The sequence below is a fragment of the Spermophilus citellus genome (assembly GCF_964194105.1).
Source record: "Spermophilus citellus genome assembly, chromosome: 7".
Classification (NCBI taxonomy): domain Eukaryota; kingdom Metazoa; phylum Chordata; class Mammalia; order Rodentia; family Sciuridae; genus Spermophilus; species Spermophilus citellus.
Window position 1 is genome coordinate 26,537,981 of NC_138188.1, and position 16,605 is coordinate 26,554,585.

Below are 16,605 nucleotides of genomic sequence, written 5' to 3' on the forward strand. Positions count from 1 at the left end.
TACCCCCACCTAACTCTCGTGCCCACACTGCCACCCAGTGGCACTCCTTCTTATGACCTCACTAGCCAAATCTCAACATCATCATGCTGTAGGCTCCCCTGGCCCTCCCCTCCTAGAACAATCACAAATACACAGCAGTGCTTTCCTCAACATCTGGCTGATGTGGCCTCTGTCCTTATCATGAGCAGCCTCCCCTCTCCCAGTCCATGTGTGTGTGTACATCTGCTCCCCTTACTCATTGGATCTCTTGATCACTGTACACTACTTCAAAGGCCTCAATTTCTGTCCCCTGCTGTACAGCTATTATGGAGGGCTGTGTAAGCAAGTCAGCCAACATAAACCCACCCCACCCAGGCCCAGTCACCCTGCATACTGATTCTTCCCATCAGTGTGAAGGAGGATGAGGCAGGTGATTGCTGAAATATGAGCCCTGAGAGGAAAGCACATATTCAGACTGTCCTTGGTTAAGTGAGCAATTGTAAAACCTCTGCATATGATGGATGCATGTGAGCAATATGTGTATGTCTGTGTAAATAGGGGCATTGGAGTGGAACTTGGAGAGGAGAATATCACCAATTGGTTTCATTTTACACTTCTGTATGACTTGAATTAACTACAACAAGCAAGTTTTACTTATGCAAGTAAAAATCTTAATAAAGAGCTAGATACAATGGAACACCACATGCCAGTAATCCCAGTTACTTGGGAGGCTGAGGCAGGAGAATCTCAAGTTTGAGGCCAGTTTCAGCAACTTAGTGAGATCCTATCTCAATTTTGTGTGTGTGTGTGTGTGTGTGTGTGTGTGTGTGTGTATGGTGCTGAGGATTGAACCCAGGGCTTTATGCAGGTGAGGCAAGCACTCTACCAACTGAGCTATCTCCCAAGCTTATTTTTTTTAAAGTAAAAACAAAGTCTGGTAAGGGGGCACATACCTGTAATCCCAGTGGTTCAGGAGGCTGAGGCAGGAGGATCACAAGTTCAAAGCCAGTCTCGGTAAAGTGAGGCACTAAGCAACTCAGTGAGTTGCATCTCTAAATAAACTACAAATAGGGCTGGGGATGTGGCTCAGTGGTGGAGTTCCTCTGAGTTCAATCCCTGGTCCCCCCCCCCACCACCAAAAAAAGTAAAAACCATACAAACTTAAAAAAATCACAAGTATAAAAAATTTTAGTGCAACTGTAATCTAATACCATTTTTAAGAAAAAAAAAATCCTCTAAGATGCCTTTGGCTAGGATAGGGAACCAACCTCTACCCTCAGTTGTTTAGCCCTCTGCTCACTTGCAAGACCCTTCTCATCCAGAATGAGAACTTGCTTGGCCTTAGGTTCACCAGGCTCAAACAAGCTGCCTCCAAAGGGCAGTGCCTTCCCTAGCCTATTAATAGTAGAAGCTTCCAGATTGCAGGGTTTCCTTCAAAGCTCTGAGATCTTGGATCTAATTCTCAGATGTATTAAGGACATTTATCCTGGACCCATCTGGGCATAGGTGTGTGCATGCACATGTATATTTGTGGGCGTATTTGTTTATGCATATGCACATTTCCATGTTTGCATTTGTTTATGCATATGAATGCACATGTGTGTGCATGTGCAAGTGCATGTGTAATATGAATATGTAAAGTATGCTTGCATAGGTGGAAGTGTGTGGGGAGGCAGAGATCCATGAGAGGAGGATATAGTTTGAGGGTAGGAGTTTGTCCCTAAGGTTGTGCTCTGGGTTTGGAATGGGGGCTCTGTTGGGATATCTGCTGACTTTGAGCAAGTCACTTTGACCTCCCTGAGCTTGTGTTTACTCTATGTTTATAGTATGGGCACAAAGGGATGGGTATGCTCTCCCTTCTCCAGATTTAGTGAGGTTATGGGTGTCCAGATAGAGCGTCTTCCCAGCATCTGAGAAGTGTTCAGGGTGTCAAGGAGTGTTCAGTCATGGTCGGCTGAAGCCCTTCCCTGGGGACCCCTGTTTCTCTGAATTGAAGGTCACCTGGAGGAGACAGGGGCAGAGCCCCCAAGCTCCAATCCCCACTCAAAACATGCACATAGAGCGTGCCTATCAATAGTTGTAGCACCCTTGGCTCACTCACTTTGTTCCTCACAGAACGGTTGTCAGAGATGCAGGATGTTGTTGCACAAACAGGAGGATACCAAGTTTCTGCTCTGTGGGAGCTACTGCTCTGAGGAGCATGCACTGCAGGTTCGTGTGTGTTCGCCCGCGCGCGTGTATGTGTATGTGTGTGCGCGCGCGCGCGTGTTGTGGGAAGCTGTGGAGTTAGGCCTCAATTCTGAAGCCCGGATAAGAATGGCTTGGGTGGGACCGGGTCGCAGAGCATGCAGTCCTAAGGATAGCCTGTAGATGGCAGAAGTGCCCCGTACAGAGACCCTGCCTGGATCCTCACCTTTTCAGACTTCACAGAGACGTAGCTTTCTTTAGGGTCCCTCAACTTTCAGGTTTGGGCTGGGATTCGGGGATACTGGAGTGGGGAAATGCGGATTCACCCAGGAGACATCCACAGCCACATTTTCTGTGACTCTAGACAAGTCGTTTCCTCTCTGGCAGTCTCAGTTTTCTCTGTAATATGAGAGACTGAGTTGGAAAAACTGGCTCAAAATACCTAAGGTAGGTTAAGATGAGCTCAGAATGAAGTAGAGGGCTAAACGTGGAAAGGAAAACTAAGAGGCAATAGAGCATATGTCACTGGGGTGAGGGAAGATTTTATTTTTATTTTTGGTACTGGGGATTGAACCTAGGGGCGCTGTAACTGTAAGCTACATCCCCAGCCTTTTTCATTTTGAGTCAGGGTCTGGCTAAGTTGAAGTTCTTGCTAAGTTGCTGGGGTTGGCCACGAGCTTGGAATCCTCCTGCCTCAGCCTCTGGAGTCGCTGGGATGGAGAAGCGTTTTTAAACACCACATCAAAAGCCCGAATCATCAAGTAAAAAGTTGATGTGTGACCAAGTGGAAAATAAAAATTTCTGGTCCAACAACGCTATATAGCAAAGGAGAAAATGAGCCAAGGATATAAGTAGGAAGTGCACAGAAGGGGGCAGTAGCCAGTGCAGGAAAAAGGCCAAGAGCTGCAAGGACTAGAGAGTCCCGAATCAAAGAGATGCCCCTTTCCTCTCCGAGCTGGCAAAAATTAAGAAGTTGGTTACTGGGGTGGAGGGCGGTTAGCCAGAACCAAGGGAAGCTGGAAGCCTAGCAAGCCATACTGCAGGGCCGCCTGGAAGCGTAGAGGGAACATTCGACTCAAGTAGAAGCTTCAAGAGAAACAAGATGTCTTGTGCTGTCACTTTCTAGGCCGCGGTTTAAAATCTGGGGCTGGAGAGCTGGTGCAGGGGTCCGCTGCTCCAGGACGGTTACGGGCCCCTTCAGGAAATCACGCCCCCTATTTTCTCCCGGCCCTGGGGCGGGGCCTGACAGGGGCTCTTGCTGTGTCTAGTCTGGCCCGGGCCCGCCTGGCCCTTTAAGGCTGACCTAGCGGGGCCCCAAGTCCGTGTGACGCGCGGGACGTCACGTGGGCCGCGGGCGGCTCGACTCTCGGCCCAGGGCGCCCCTCAGCCGGCGGCTCCCGCGATTGCTGCCCCTGTCCCTCTTACCAGCGCCGCCGTCAAGTGCCTTGCTGCCAGGTACGCCGTCGTCAGGTATGCCTCCCTTGCCTCCTGTGCGACCCACTCTCAGGACTTTGCAGCCACTGGGCACCCAACTTCTTCTCTTGACACGTGCTTGGGAGAGATTAGCTTAAGTCTGGCTGAGGGACCACCGCCTCCTCCTGCACGCCACTTCTCTCAGGAGCTTCGCCTGCCTCACATTCCCAGCTTGTCCCCAGAACAGCTCAGGCACTCCTAGGCTGGGGTGTGTTGGAAAAGTCTGGGTGGGGAGTTACTCTTTCCCTTTCTCCCAGGTGCCCCTGGACGCGCCAGGCTGGGGCCGCCCCTGAGAGCCCCGCGGGGGCCATGGATGTCGAGACAGCAGAGGAGCAGGGGGCTCCTGTGCCCCCTCCAGGTGCACTCGGGGGACCAGGCTTGGGGGTTGCTCCGGCCCTCGGGGGGCGGCGGGAGCCCAAGAAATACGCGGTGACAGATGACTACCAGTTATCCAAGCAGGTGCTGGGCCTGGGTGTGAACGGCAAGGTGCTGGAGTGCTTCCACCGGCGCACTGGGCAGAAGTGTGCCCTGAAGGTTAGTGACCCTTCACTGAGACCTGGGGTGACCTGGAGGGTTCAGTAATAGAGACTTGTTTCACTTATGTCCAGGTTCCTGTTCGGCTTCCTATGCTCAGCGTTATGTTTCACCCTTGTACTCTTCTGTAAGGTTAAGGTCAGTTCTCCCTGCTTCACAAATGGGGAAACAGAGGCTTATCCTAGCTAAGCTCAGGGTGCCCCAGTTAGCAAGGGGTGGAGTCAGTATGGGTAGAGCTGTTGTACCCGGAAGGAGGGAAGGAGTGGCCTGGGACTCTAGTTCTGGCTGGGCCTATGTGTTCAGGCCCAAGGGAGACCCATTCAGCTTGAATACCCCAAAGAGAAGCTTCTGTGTCTGGGATGGGTCTGAGTTTCCCTCTGACACTGAGCACCCACCTTGCTTGGGATGGGGCTGCTTCCTCCTTGTTGCCCTGGGTAGGAGTGGTAGTAGCCTCTCAGGGCTGGTTAGTGGGCAAGGCCCATCACTCCTTAGGGCAGGGGGCTTCTGCTGGGCTCCTGATGAGTCACCAGTCCTACCCCAAGCCCAACCTATCCTGCTTCCTGTGTAGAGAGTGGCCTATTCTTTTAGCCATGTTGTCCTACTATAGGCTCCCTGGAGGCCTGGCACACTGATCTAAGTGAAATGGAGGTGGATGTCTTGGAGTGACTGATCTAATTACCTGATTCTGGCTTAAGACACACAGTTCTGGCCCAGGATCCTGCTCATACCCAGAATCACTTGAATCTGCTATCATTGGGAATTTGACTCATCTGCGGTTCATGCCAGTGGCACCTGGATGGGAGAGTGGCTTCTGCAAGTTAGATGTACAGCAAAAAGTTTTCCCATTTTACAAGTTGTGATTACGAGCCTGAGTACAGAGTACTAGAGATGTGGCTCTAATCTCTGCCCTGTGTTTGCCAGCTTTGTGACCTTGGACAATATCCTAGACTTTTGAAGCCAGGTTTATGCCTTTGTTCAGGGGGGAAAGAACAGGAGTTTTAAGCTCAAACTGAGAAGATGCATGTAAAGTACTTGGTAAAGGGCCTGTATAGGTTTGGAGAGGTATGGGACATTTTTAGGGCACAATATCTGCAATTATCTGAGCAGGAACCTGGGCTCAGCTCTTTGTATTTTTCCCAGGGGCATTGGGGCAGATAGTGGCCCTGTAGGGAATCATGAGCATGAGTCTGGGGCCAATAAGGGCTGGGATGGTAGGGCTAGGCCGCAGGCATCCTTTGCCTACTAACTCAACAGTGGAATGGAGAGAGGGACTTTTGGAGGACCAAGGAGGGGATTCTCTTAATACCTCAGGAAAAAAGTGGCTCTTCTGAGGGCCAGTGGGTACAAGAGAATGAGAAATGAGCCTTCATCTTCTCCTTGGCACCCATTTAGCCCTTCCACCTATGCTAGGATAGGAGGTAGTCTGAGTGGGTGTGGAACTGACTGAGGCCAGAGAACTTATTCTCCATACCAAGACTTTGGTCCTGGGAGTCAGGACTGAACTCTGAGCTGTCCTTGTATGGTCCACATGCTGTAAACAAGGCAGGGGTGAGGTGGTAGGCCACAGTAGTATCAGCTTTAAGTAGGACTAAGCCTGGCCCTTTCTGTGTAGATGATGAATCTGACAGGTGACTTGGGGGAACTTCTGATTGCATCAACTTCCATAGTATCCCTTCTTGGAACTAGGGCCTCAGTGATCTCCCTATCCTGGGCTGGGAACTGGGGCAGTCCTGGAATGATTTTCCTTCTAGCTCTTTAGATTATAGGTGAGCATGGCTGGGGTTACTGGCTTAGGACTTTCGGGACCTGGCCCTACATTGATCCTCAAAGGGGAGAGGCATTAGATGTGGCCCTCTCCCCAGCTCCTTCCTGTTCTTGCCCCCTTCCCCCCAAAAAAGTTACAGAGTCTCAAATTCCCTACTCAGTTGGGCATACTCACCATCCCCGAAGATTGGGGTCAGCTATGGGGAAGTTTGGAGAAGCTATGAGACATTTTTAGGGCACAAAATCTGCAAGTATCTGGAGCAGGAACCTGGGCTCAGTTTTTTATATCTTTTCCAGGGGCACTGGAGCAGATAGAGGTGATCCTCCCCAGTAATTGTACAGGTACTTTGGTGATAGCTGTGGCCATTCAGAGGGAGGTGGCATCTCTCTACCATTAGTTTCTGCTCTCTGCCCAGGAGGGCCAGGACCTGGGGACCTCACTACAAGTGTAGGCTTGGGCCCAGGGAGTTTAGCCAACACTCATGAATGGGTCCCGGCCCTCTCGTGGTCTCTGCTTAGCCCTCTCGCTATCTGCCCTAGCTCAGCCTAAGTGAAGGTCATGACTCAGGGCCTTTCTGTCTCCCCAGGGCTATACCTCATCTATCCTTATTTTGTTTAGGCCATTTCTGCTCGTCTCTCATCCTCTGGCCCTGTTGCTAGAAATGGTACCTATGTACCACTTGTCTCAGCAGAAAGCCTGGAATACAGCAGGCCCTCATAAAATAGGAAGACTATGGTCACTGTCCCTGTAGCTACTGCTGTGTGGTGGGGTCCCTAGAGGAGTAGGCCCTTCCCTCCCTGGGAGCTGGGCCTCTTCCCCTTTCCATTAGAGCCTAACCACCCACTTGCTTCATCTTGACGTCACTCACAGCAAAGCCTCCCTCACCAGTCCAAGCCATTACCAGTGCAGCCATTCTGCTCTCCATGCCACACCAAGTACTTGTTACTGTCCTGTTGGCAGGAACTGGAGGGACTGGTTGCCTTAGGAGAGGGCATAGGGATAGGCAGTCCTCCTGCTCCTATTTCTCCTGCAACCTCTTGCTTGTGTCTCCTCCCAAACCTAAGTGGTTAATTGGCAGTCTTCAGCTTTACCTCAAACTGGGCAAGGCCTGCAAATTTGTAACCCATCAGTTATGCCAGTATACCCAAGACCCTTATCATGTATGTAAAAATTGGGACCTTGAGTTAGTGGTCGGAAGTCACATGACTTGACTTGGGGGAAGGGATTGCAGCAAGGGCCAGAATTTCCTCCTCTCTTGACTTCCTGTCACAACTGCTTATGGTTGTCTGCCTTCTGGCAGGCAAAAATGACCGTGGCACTTAATGCCTCTAAATATAAGCAATAGAAAACAATGTAGGTGATCTGCAAATGGGAGTAAAGGTGAAGGTCCTCTTTCCTGGCTCTGCTTCCAGACTGAGGGATTGGGGCCTTTCACATTCATCACTGGACCCTAGTGGGCTCCCAATTCCTCTTCTCTTCCTTGTTAAGGAGAGTGGAGTGGGAGGGGTGGGGTGATTTCTGTAGAGTCCTCTGGGTGGAATCTCTTTAGTATCCTTCTCCTTTTGGTTCCAGAATTAGGGAGGTTCCTGAGGCTACCTCACACAGGACAGTTCTCTTACCCTTGGTGTTAGATGGCTGTAGCTAGCAGGCTGTTCTGCATGCTGTATGTGGTGTCCCAAAGCACAGTGCTGAGGAGGACACATTTTCCCTGACAGGTGGGAAAGAAAGCCCTGGCAACCAGGAGGCCTTGCCTGAGTTCACATATGAATTTAAGGACTTGACTATACATACTCTGAGACTCTAAATGTGGCATGACAGGCCAGACCTCTTGCTTTTCCTCCCTAGGTGATATCTTTGCTTTTACACACTGGAGAATCTCTTCTCATCTGTTAAGATTCAGCTTCACTGCTCCTCTTCCAGGAATCTGTCCAGAGTTCCTGACTTTGGGGCTATGGAACCTTCTTTTTTTGGTACTGGAGATTGAACTCAGGGGCACTGAGCTACATCCTCAACCGTATTTTGTATTTTATTTAGAGTCAGGGTCTCACTGAGTTGCTTAGCACCTCGCTTTTGCTGAGGCTGGCTTTGAACTCACAATCCTCCTGCCTCAGCCTCCTGAGCTACTAGGATTACAGGCATGTGCCACCACACCTAGGTATGGAAACTTTGACCCCTAAAGCTGTAGTAGTCACTTTTGACTCAACGATCCCTTGTTGCATCTTGGTCTGGGGCCTGACATACAATAAGGACTCATAAATGCCTATTGAAATGACCATGTATTGTACCTCTGAGCTTTTGAAAAAACACTAGGATCTAGACTTTTTCCAGTTTCTTCTCTAAAGGAGAGGGGTTCTCTAACTGCATTTCAAAGAAAAGCTACAGGGACCTGCTCTTTTCCCTGAGATTTTGCAAAGGAACTCAATGAAACTTTGTAAAGGAACTCAACAACTCTACTGCCCCCAGACAAAGCCCATGCAGAAGGCCTGGGAGAAGGGAAGTGCCCTTCCATGAGGCTGTTCCTGTCTCCTGCCTACCATCTAGGCCACATTTTTGAGCAGAGGGGCTCTCTCTAACCAGAATGCCAGGAGGAAGGTAGAATGGGAGGGAGTCAGACGCAGATACTAAGGGGCAGTGGACCCTTAGCCCAGGACCCTGGATGCCCCACCCTCAGCAGAGAGATGGAGTCCATTGCACTAGAACCTGTCAGGGCTGGTGCTGCAGAGCTGGATTTGAAACTGGGTGGGGCTGCCAGATAGGCCAGCCCTTTCTCATTTGGCAGCCACCACCCCCTCACCTACTATCTCCAGACTGGTCAGATCAGTCTCCATAGAGCCACTTGTTACTGAGTCAACAAATCAGGAGCATGTGGAGGGGCTGGTGACCCTGTGTAAGAGAGTGCCTGGAAATTAAATAGTTTCACTGCACCCAAGGTTCTCTCCAGGCTGCCCCTCACCTGGTAGGAAAGAATCTGAGGCACTCAGAGCTACCACAGGTGGGAGCTTCTGAACTTCAAGGAGTGGGCAATTTGCTTTTTAAACTGGAGAGGACATCAAAACCCACAGAATGCAGAAGTAAAATTTAGGTGGGGATGATTGTTTTGAGATACTTTATACCATACCTGGGTGGAAAGCTGTTTTCTCAGCCTGCCTTCAAGATTACCTCTGCTGGGGCTTCTAGGATTTTTTTTCCCCATCCCATGCAGAAGCTGATGCCAGCCCCCCAGGTTTCAGGCCTTGGTGTTGTGGATTCTAATACCCTCTCCATAACAGCTAGCAATTTTTTGGTGGGGGCGTGGATACCCCACCAATTGAACTCAGGGGCACTCGACCACTGAGCCACATCTCCACTTCTATTTTGTGTTTTAATTAGAGACAGAGTCTCACTGAGTTGCTTTGTGCCTTGCTTTTCTGAGGCTGGATTTGAACTTGTGATCTCCTGCCTCAGCCTCCTGAGCCACTGGGATTACAGGCATGTGCCACTGTATCTGGCTACTGCTGTCAATTTTCCAGAGCATTCTATCTGGCAGATCTTGACCCCAATGTGCAATATATATTGTTTTATCTAATTCTTATCTTCCCATTTTATGGATGAGAATACTGCAATTCAGAGGTCAACAGCTTGCCCAAGTTGCATAGCTTGGTGGGTGACAGGGCTGGGATAAGAACCTAGGCAGTTTGATACCAGAGTTTTAGCATGTAAGTCACCCCCCACCTCATACAAGTTTGTAGAGACATGAGGGACTCTGAGACCTGACCCCTGGAAGGATGTTGGTATTGTTCTCCATGGCTCTTCTGGGAGCCCTGGTAGCTCCAGCTGGGCCCCTGTATCTGCTAGTGCTTACCTATATCTGCCCAGTTCTCCTCACTGTGTGGAACTTTATGTCTGTGAGTGGGAAGGTGGTAGTTTCACAGGGTCAGCATACAAGGGCCATCTCTGAAAGATTGTGTGGCTGTGCTGGGCCTTGTGAGTCTTAGACAAGCTTGGCACAGCATAGCCCAGAGTGCCACAGACATGAAATCTATCTGGTGAGTGGGTAAGAGGAAGTGGGGGCTTCCTGGAAGGGATTGCCCACTTTAATCCAGACTTCTGATTTGAGAAGGATGTGGATGACAGAGGAGGGCCCACTGTGTACGACAACATGACTGGGTTAAATACTCAGCACCTGCTGTGAAATACCACACCTGCACACCTGTGTTCTGGCAGAACCTGGCTGATCTCAGTGGGGCTGTTGTCAAGCTGTAAGGGATTGAAGGGTTCCGGGGAGGAGGAGGCATTTCATGAGAACTTGAAGGGTAAAGCACCATTTCCAGGGGTGCCTGGCTTCTTTGTTCAGGGCCTGGTCTCCATGACAACAAAGGCTTCATCTCTCTTCTGAGCTTCATGTTTGAGGAAGTGGTTTTCCTCCTTGCATCCCTCATCTTCCTTTCCTTGGGACACTCATAATGGGAGACCTCTGGGAGGAGACAGCAATTGGAACATCTAGTTCTGTGGTCCCCTAGCTTCCTCTGGTTTTAGTCTTGTGACTGACTGCACATCTGAGTGTGATGGCCACCAATTGAGAGCAGAGGACCGTAGTCATCCCTAGGTGAGGGGGGCATTCCTGTGCTATAATAGTGTGTAAAACACTTTTTGGAAGGCTGGCTCTGCTTCTCCAGCACAGGGAGACTACAGCTCCCCTAAGCTCCAGTGACTTCCTAGAACATTGCTTCATCTATTTGAGATCTTGTGTGGCACCAAATGAGATCTGAGGTGGGAAAAGGAGCAGGGTCCCAGTCTTAAAATCCTTCCTGCTATCTTCTCTTCAAGTGATCTTGAGCAGAAGGAAGTTTGGGAATCTTTTGTAAAGGTCTCTGTGGTGCTGTTGAGCCTGGGTTTCACTCTGTGGGCAGGGAACAGGATTCAATCTTAGTGACTGTGACGTTCCCTGCCTTCGTGCTGTGAGGAAGCACAGCACATGTTCTCAGAGAATGGGGCTCTCCTTTGAGTGCCAGCATGCATTTTTTGGTGGCACATTATTGGTCTTCATAAGCACTTACTTGGTTCCCTCTGCACCTAAGGAAACCTGCTCTTTGTGTGGCAGAAAGAATGGCATGGAGGGAGCTGTAGTTCCTGGGCTCCTCCCCATCTTCTTGCCCTTTTGGAACTAAGTGGATTAGGTTGTGTGCAATTGTGATTAAAATCCTGCTGTGTGGGAACCCAGAGATTGGGCCTTGTGTGGGAATACAAAGGCTTGTTTGGGGGAACAGGGAGCCCCAGGAGGTCTTTCAGCACAGGCCAGGCCAGAGAGGCTGAGAATATTGATTCTGTTTTTTTATGCAGGTTTGGAATTAGGATAGCTTTTTCTTTAGATCAGGGATTTGTCCTTGCTGCTTTCTCTGTATGGCACTACATGTCTTTCATGGCACTATGCCTTTCTTTGTCTTTCATTTCTTTTTCTCTGCCTGTTTCTCCTGCAGCTGCGCAGTTCTTCCTCTCAGGCCTTGCTACTCTTCCTGTCTCAAGTGTTTCAGACTGGGCTTGGCCTCTTCCCTGCAGCCTGCAGGCTGAGAGCAGGCAGAGGACAGGCCAGGGGCAGGTCAGGTGCTGGGGATTCATTCTAGACAGCCTGAACTCCCCCCACCCCCAGGGGAGGTGGGGGTAGGCAGGAACAAGGAGTGCCCGGCAATGCCCCCGCCACTCCCAGTGTCCTCTCCTACTGTTAGCCTTGACCAGGTGCTGGCAGCCTTGGCAGTCAAAACGGTGGAGTCAGGCACACTTGGGCCGAGTTGTAACCCGAGGCGTCCTCTGTTTGGAGTTTGGGAAGTCAATCTGAGCTGCGTTCTCTACTGTTGGTCTCCTTTTATGGCCCAATGGTCTGAGGTTGTTGCTTAGGATAACAGTATGAGATTGGGCACATTATGACCCCTAAGTTTCCCTGGCCACAGTTGGGGTAGAAAGGGACTGGGGTCTGACTTGGGCTGAAGCCCCAGAGTCAGTGGAGGAGCCCAGGGAAGGAGGGTGTCAGGGAGGACTCAAGATATAAGGTCTAACCTGCCTCCATTTTCTAGAGGGTGGACCAGAATGTGAGCTGCCTCTGCACTAGCTGGGGTGGGCACCCAATACTCTGGCTTGTACCTGACCCCCTTATCCCACTAGAGGTTAGAGGCTATTTCCAGGGGATGAATGACCAAGGCTTTGACCTGCCACACCTATTGCCCCATTCCTAAGGGTTCACTTTCCACAGGAGACCCAGAGCTTGCTCCATAGATGTTCTCCTCAACATAAACAACCCGCTTCTTAGAATGTGGCAGAGGGACTGTCAGGTCCTCTGGCAGGCAGCAGCACAGGGGCCTTGGGGCATGAGGTGATGGAGAGCAGAGCCCCACTTGCTGAGTGAGTATTCCCTACATACTAAGTACAAACAGCAGACTCTGTACCATTTTGCTGTCATGGATGCAGAAACTGATTCAAAAGGCATGGGACATGTTGAGACCGGGCTGGAACCCAGGCCTGGCTGGCAGCCAAGTCCTGGCTCTCTGCCGTCATTCCCTATGTACCCATTCGGCTGGGACCAGGAGTCACAGTCTGCCCATCTGTAAAATGAGGGACTGGGTGCTCTGCTTGGTAAGGGCTTCCCTTCTGGCTGTGAAGACACTTTTGGTGGGCAGTGACAAGAAGCAGTTTCAGGGAAGTTGAGGGGATCCCTTGCCCCCTGCTGGAGCTGCTCTTGCACATAGACTAGCAGTATGGAGACTGACCAGAAGATGCCCCAGGATGCCTTTCCCAAGTCACTCAGCAAATGGTGTTGCCAGGGAAAAACAGTCAGTTGTGGCAATGCTACCAGCAGGGTCTGTAGTATGCTAGGGATAGGATCTCTGGGGTTATGACTCAGTTTGAAAATCCCTCTCTGCTGTATTCATGGCCCAGTTAAATACTTGAGTCAGGCAGAGAGAGTACCAGGGAATATCGTCACCTTAGGCAGGGCTGAGAGTGGGAGTGAGTCACTGTAGCCTATTCCCTTGGCAGGAATATCCCTCAATACTGCCAGGTCACCACCCTGGTCCCCCAGAGGGCAAGGCCTATCACCCTCTTTTTCTCATGACTGGGGCTCCATGGAATGATCCTTAGAGACAAGAAATTTCTTCCAGGAGCCATCTGGGTGTTGGGGACTTGGGAGCACTCTGGATGAATAGGAGCAGAGAGAGAGGGGGGCCAGGGTCCGAGGGAAGCTGGAACCTGGACAGCTAGTGCCTCTAGAGGAGCCTGAGTAGAGCAATGGCTGCCTGTACTTACCCAGGCCTGTGTGGGGAGCTGCAGGGACATGGATGAAGCTAAGAAAGGAGGAAGAGATGCTGAGCAGAGGTGATGTAGATTTCAGGAAGGGCAGGAATAGGGGTGGCTGTTGAAATGTTTCCTAGGGTCTCTATGCCATGTCTCTGGTGGGATCCAGCTCCTCCTCCCCGCCCCCCACTTTTTTATTTTTAAAATTTTTTTTAGCTGTAGTTGTACATAATACCTTTATTATATTTATTTATATGTGGTGCTGAGGATCGAACCCAGGGCCTCGCATATGCTAAGTGAGTGCTCTACCGCTGAGCCACAACCCCTGCCCCACCCCCCATTTCTTATTCCCGTGTCATCTCTGTGGCATCTCCTTCAGGAGGAATGACACCAGCTGTCATTCTCCTTAGAGTTAGAGGGTGTTGGGTCCCCTCTCTCAGAGGTGACTGGACTGGGTACCTCAGTAGGGGTCACCTGGGCATGGTGTCACTTGTCCTTGGCAACCCTTGCTTAGGGAGGATGGCCACTGATTGCCTTCTGTAATCCTGTGCCAGTTACACGGGCATCACTGAAGCATGGCTGGCCAGTTGGGGCCATATATTCCATGACTGAGGGGGTCTCTTCATGAAGAGAAACCACTGAAGGGACATTATTTCTGAGATTAGAACAAAACACTCGTGTTTGCTAAAATTTTCCAGTCTTATGATAAAAACGTTCTATTTTTACACTATCATAGAAGAAATGGTACCAGGGTAATGTTTCACAAATTATGTAGCTGATTTTGACAGAAAAATCTTTTTTTTTTTCCTCTGAGAAGTTAAAGGAGACTAGCCGAGGCCGGATCCTCTTGAGTATGCAGCAGGAAGCTTGCGGAGGCCCTGTGTGACCTTTCTCTAGCCCTGCTGGAAGGTTGTGGGTACAATCCTGATATTTGGCATCTATGTGATTCTGCACTTACCTACTGTGTAACCTCTGGGATAGGGAGGAGGTCATAGCTCTCTCTCGACCTCTTCTCCCAGATGAAAAACAGTTATGAGAATAGTGTAAACCCATTTCACAGATGGTAAGTTGGGGCTCAGGGAGGTTGAGAGGTTGACCTGGAATTACACACTTTGCAGTAGAGAACCTTGCTTAGAAGGATATACAGAGGAGTTGAGAGATATAAGGCATCTGCCATCTCAGAAAGTGGGGGCTGCCACAGAAAAGTGGAAATGTGCCCATTCTCCAGTCAATCAAAGATGAGAACTAGTTAGTTCCTTGGCTTGAGTCCTTGCCTCTCACTCCTCGGGATTTCTCTCTGGAGATCAGCCACCTTTCCCCATCCTGGAAGGTCTGCCCCCTCTTTACTGAGACTTTCACAGCAAAACAGGAGCCATAAACTCATGATTCTTGGTTCACCTTTGAAGAACCCAGTCTGACTTTGCCCTCTGAGGGAATCTGAGACCATTTCCTGTCACCTGCTGGATTGGAGGAAGTCTGTCTTCTCCAGGTCCCAGAGACTGCACCTAGATTTCTGAGTTGTGGGAAAAAAGGTTAGAAGAATGTGAGGCCATCTCAGAGCAAGGCCTAGGGGAATTCTGAAGTCAGGAGTCCTCAAGCAAACCTTGAAACCAATTTCTACCCATGACGCAGTAGCCCCTTGACAATATGTGCTTATCACTGTGACATTCTGAGCTCTGTGTGTGTGTGTTCTTCTATTCTTGTGGCCATCTGGGAACATGAATACTGTCACTGTCCCCACTTTCCAGACTGGGCCAGAGAGACTTATAGAGATAGAATGACCTACTCAAGCTTATAAGTGAAGTAGGAGGATGAACTGGTTCTCTGCATTCAAGTCTGTCTGACTTGGAACTCTGTGGTCATAGCTGATCCTGTAGTACATGGTCCCTGACCTAAGGAACTGAGACTCCCTGGCCTGCCCCAACCAGCACTCGTGTTCCTACTGTCCTTCCTCCTCCCTGACTGGGAGCTCAGCTCAGTTCCTTCTTTCTGGAGGCATTTCTCCGCTACCCCCTCTCCTGCCAGACATGGCACTTCTGCTTTTGTTTCCAGGTTGTCTGGGCCTGGCAGGAAGCAGGCAAACCAAAGCCATCAAAAAATTTAGGAAACTGAAGTAGTCTTGTGTTCTGAGACTTGACAGTTTTAAAATCATCAAGTGTGTTGGCTTCCTTGCCTTCCCTTCCTGGGAAGGCACTGGACTTGGAATCTCAACTGCTTTCCAGTCTGTCAGCTATCCCCCATCTGGTGTCCTGGTGTTGGCCTAGAAGGGGAGTGATTGGGGGCCCTCAGTTTCCTCTGGAGAAGGTGGTCCCATGTTGCCTGCTCTGCAAGGTTCTGCTTTGGGAAGAACAGATAAGGAAAGAGAATGAGCCAAGGATAGTTTCCCTGAGCCAACATCCTCATCAAGCTCCCCAGTTGGCAGTAACTCATCTATATACCCCCACATCTTTGAAGACACTGACTGTAGTAGCATTCTTGGCCCCTGCTGTATGCCTAACCCCAGGCAGGGCCGGGCCCAGAGCCTGGGAACCAGGATCTGTAAATGAAAAGTCCTCCCAGGCTTGAATTGAATCCTAGTTCTCAAAAAGCTCCCAGACTTGAAGGTGGCCAAGAGTGAGCTGTGTGACCTGGAGAAGCCACAATACCTCCCTGAGCCACAGTCCCCTCATCTGAAAATGGTGGTTAATGATGTACCTGTAGAATGACAAGAGCTAATGGCCGCAATATGCCCAGTACAGGGCAGGGAATGTGTGAACATCCTCCACTGCTCTCATAGCTACCAAGTAGCAGAGCCTGGTCTAGACCCAGGGGTGTGAGGCCAACCTCTGGGAAGGATACTTTTTGTTTTCCCCAGGCTGGTGTTGTGGGGACCAGTCCTTACTCCAAATCTTGCAGTTGTGTGGAAAGGGGATAAAGCAGCTGTGCACATGGCCCCCACTGCCTAGAAGCTGACAGGTGGGATTCAGGTCTTGACTCGCTGAGCAGCTGCGTGACTTTGGGCAAGTAAATAACCTCTGAGAGAGTCAATTTCTCCACAGATAAAAGGGTGCTGCTGGTTCTTCTTGGGATATGGTGAGCACTGTGGCATCAGCACAAGGGAGGAACAGTTGCTGTGAAGGGGACATTAACGCTGACTTGACTCCATCATTCCCTGTGCATTCAACTAGGGGCTGGACATTTGGGGTCATTGGTATCATGTGAGTTGACCTCCCTGGAATTTTGTGTCTGAGGGGGAGGGGTAAATGGACAGAATGAGATGGAGGACAAGCCGTGGTCAGAACTTAATGAAGCACGGTCTGATCTGGCGTGAGGCCAACTAATCCATAGCTGCAAAATTGGTTCCATTAGCTCTCTTAATGAGCTACAAAAACTGGGAAAATGAGTATGTGAGAGAATAATGGCATATG

General features: G+C 50.2%; 1 protein-coding gene across 4 annotated transcripts in view; it reads left to right on the forward strand.

Annotated features, from left to right (window-relative positions):
- The first annotated feature begins 3,418 nt into the window (after positions 1 to 3,418).
- Positions 3,419 to 16,605, forward strand: part of MAPKAPK3 (MAPK activated protein kinase 3) — a 29,453-nt gene continuing 16,266 nt past the window's right edge. Inside the window, exons 1-3 of one of the 4 annotated variants that reach the window (XM_081301183.1) lie at positions 3,419 to 3,621; positions 3,897 to 3,997; positions 4,099 to 4,173. In XM_081301183.1, the coding sequence (XP_081157309.1) occupies positions 3,953 to 3,997; positions 4,099 to 4,173 (120 nt within the window). In that variant the 5' untranslated portion in view covers positions 3,419 to 3,621; positions 3,897 to 3,952. Of the gene's footprint in view, positions 3,637 to 3,896; positions 4,174 to 16,605 lie in introns of all 4 variants that reach the window. The other 3 variants (XM_081301182.1, XM_081301181.1, XM_081301180.1) reach the window with 3 other exon arrangements.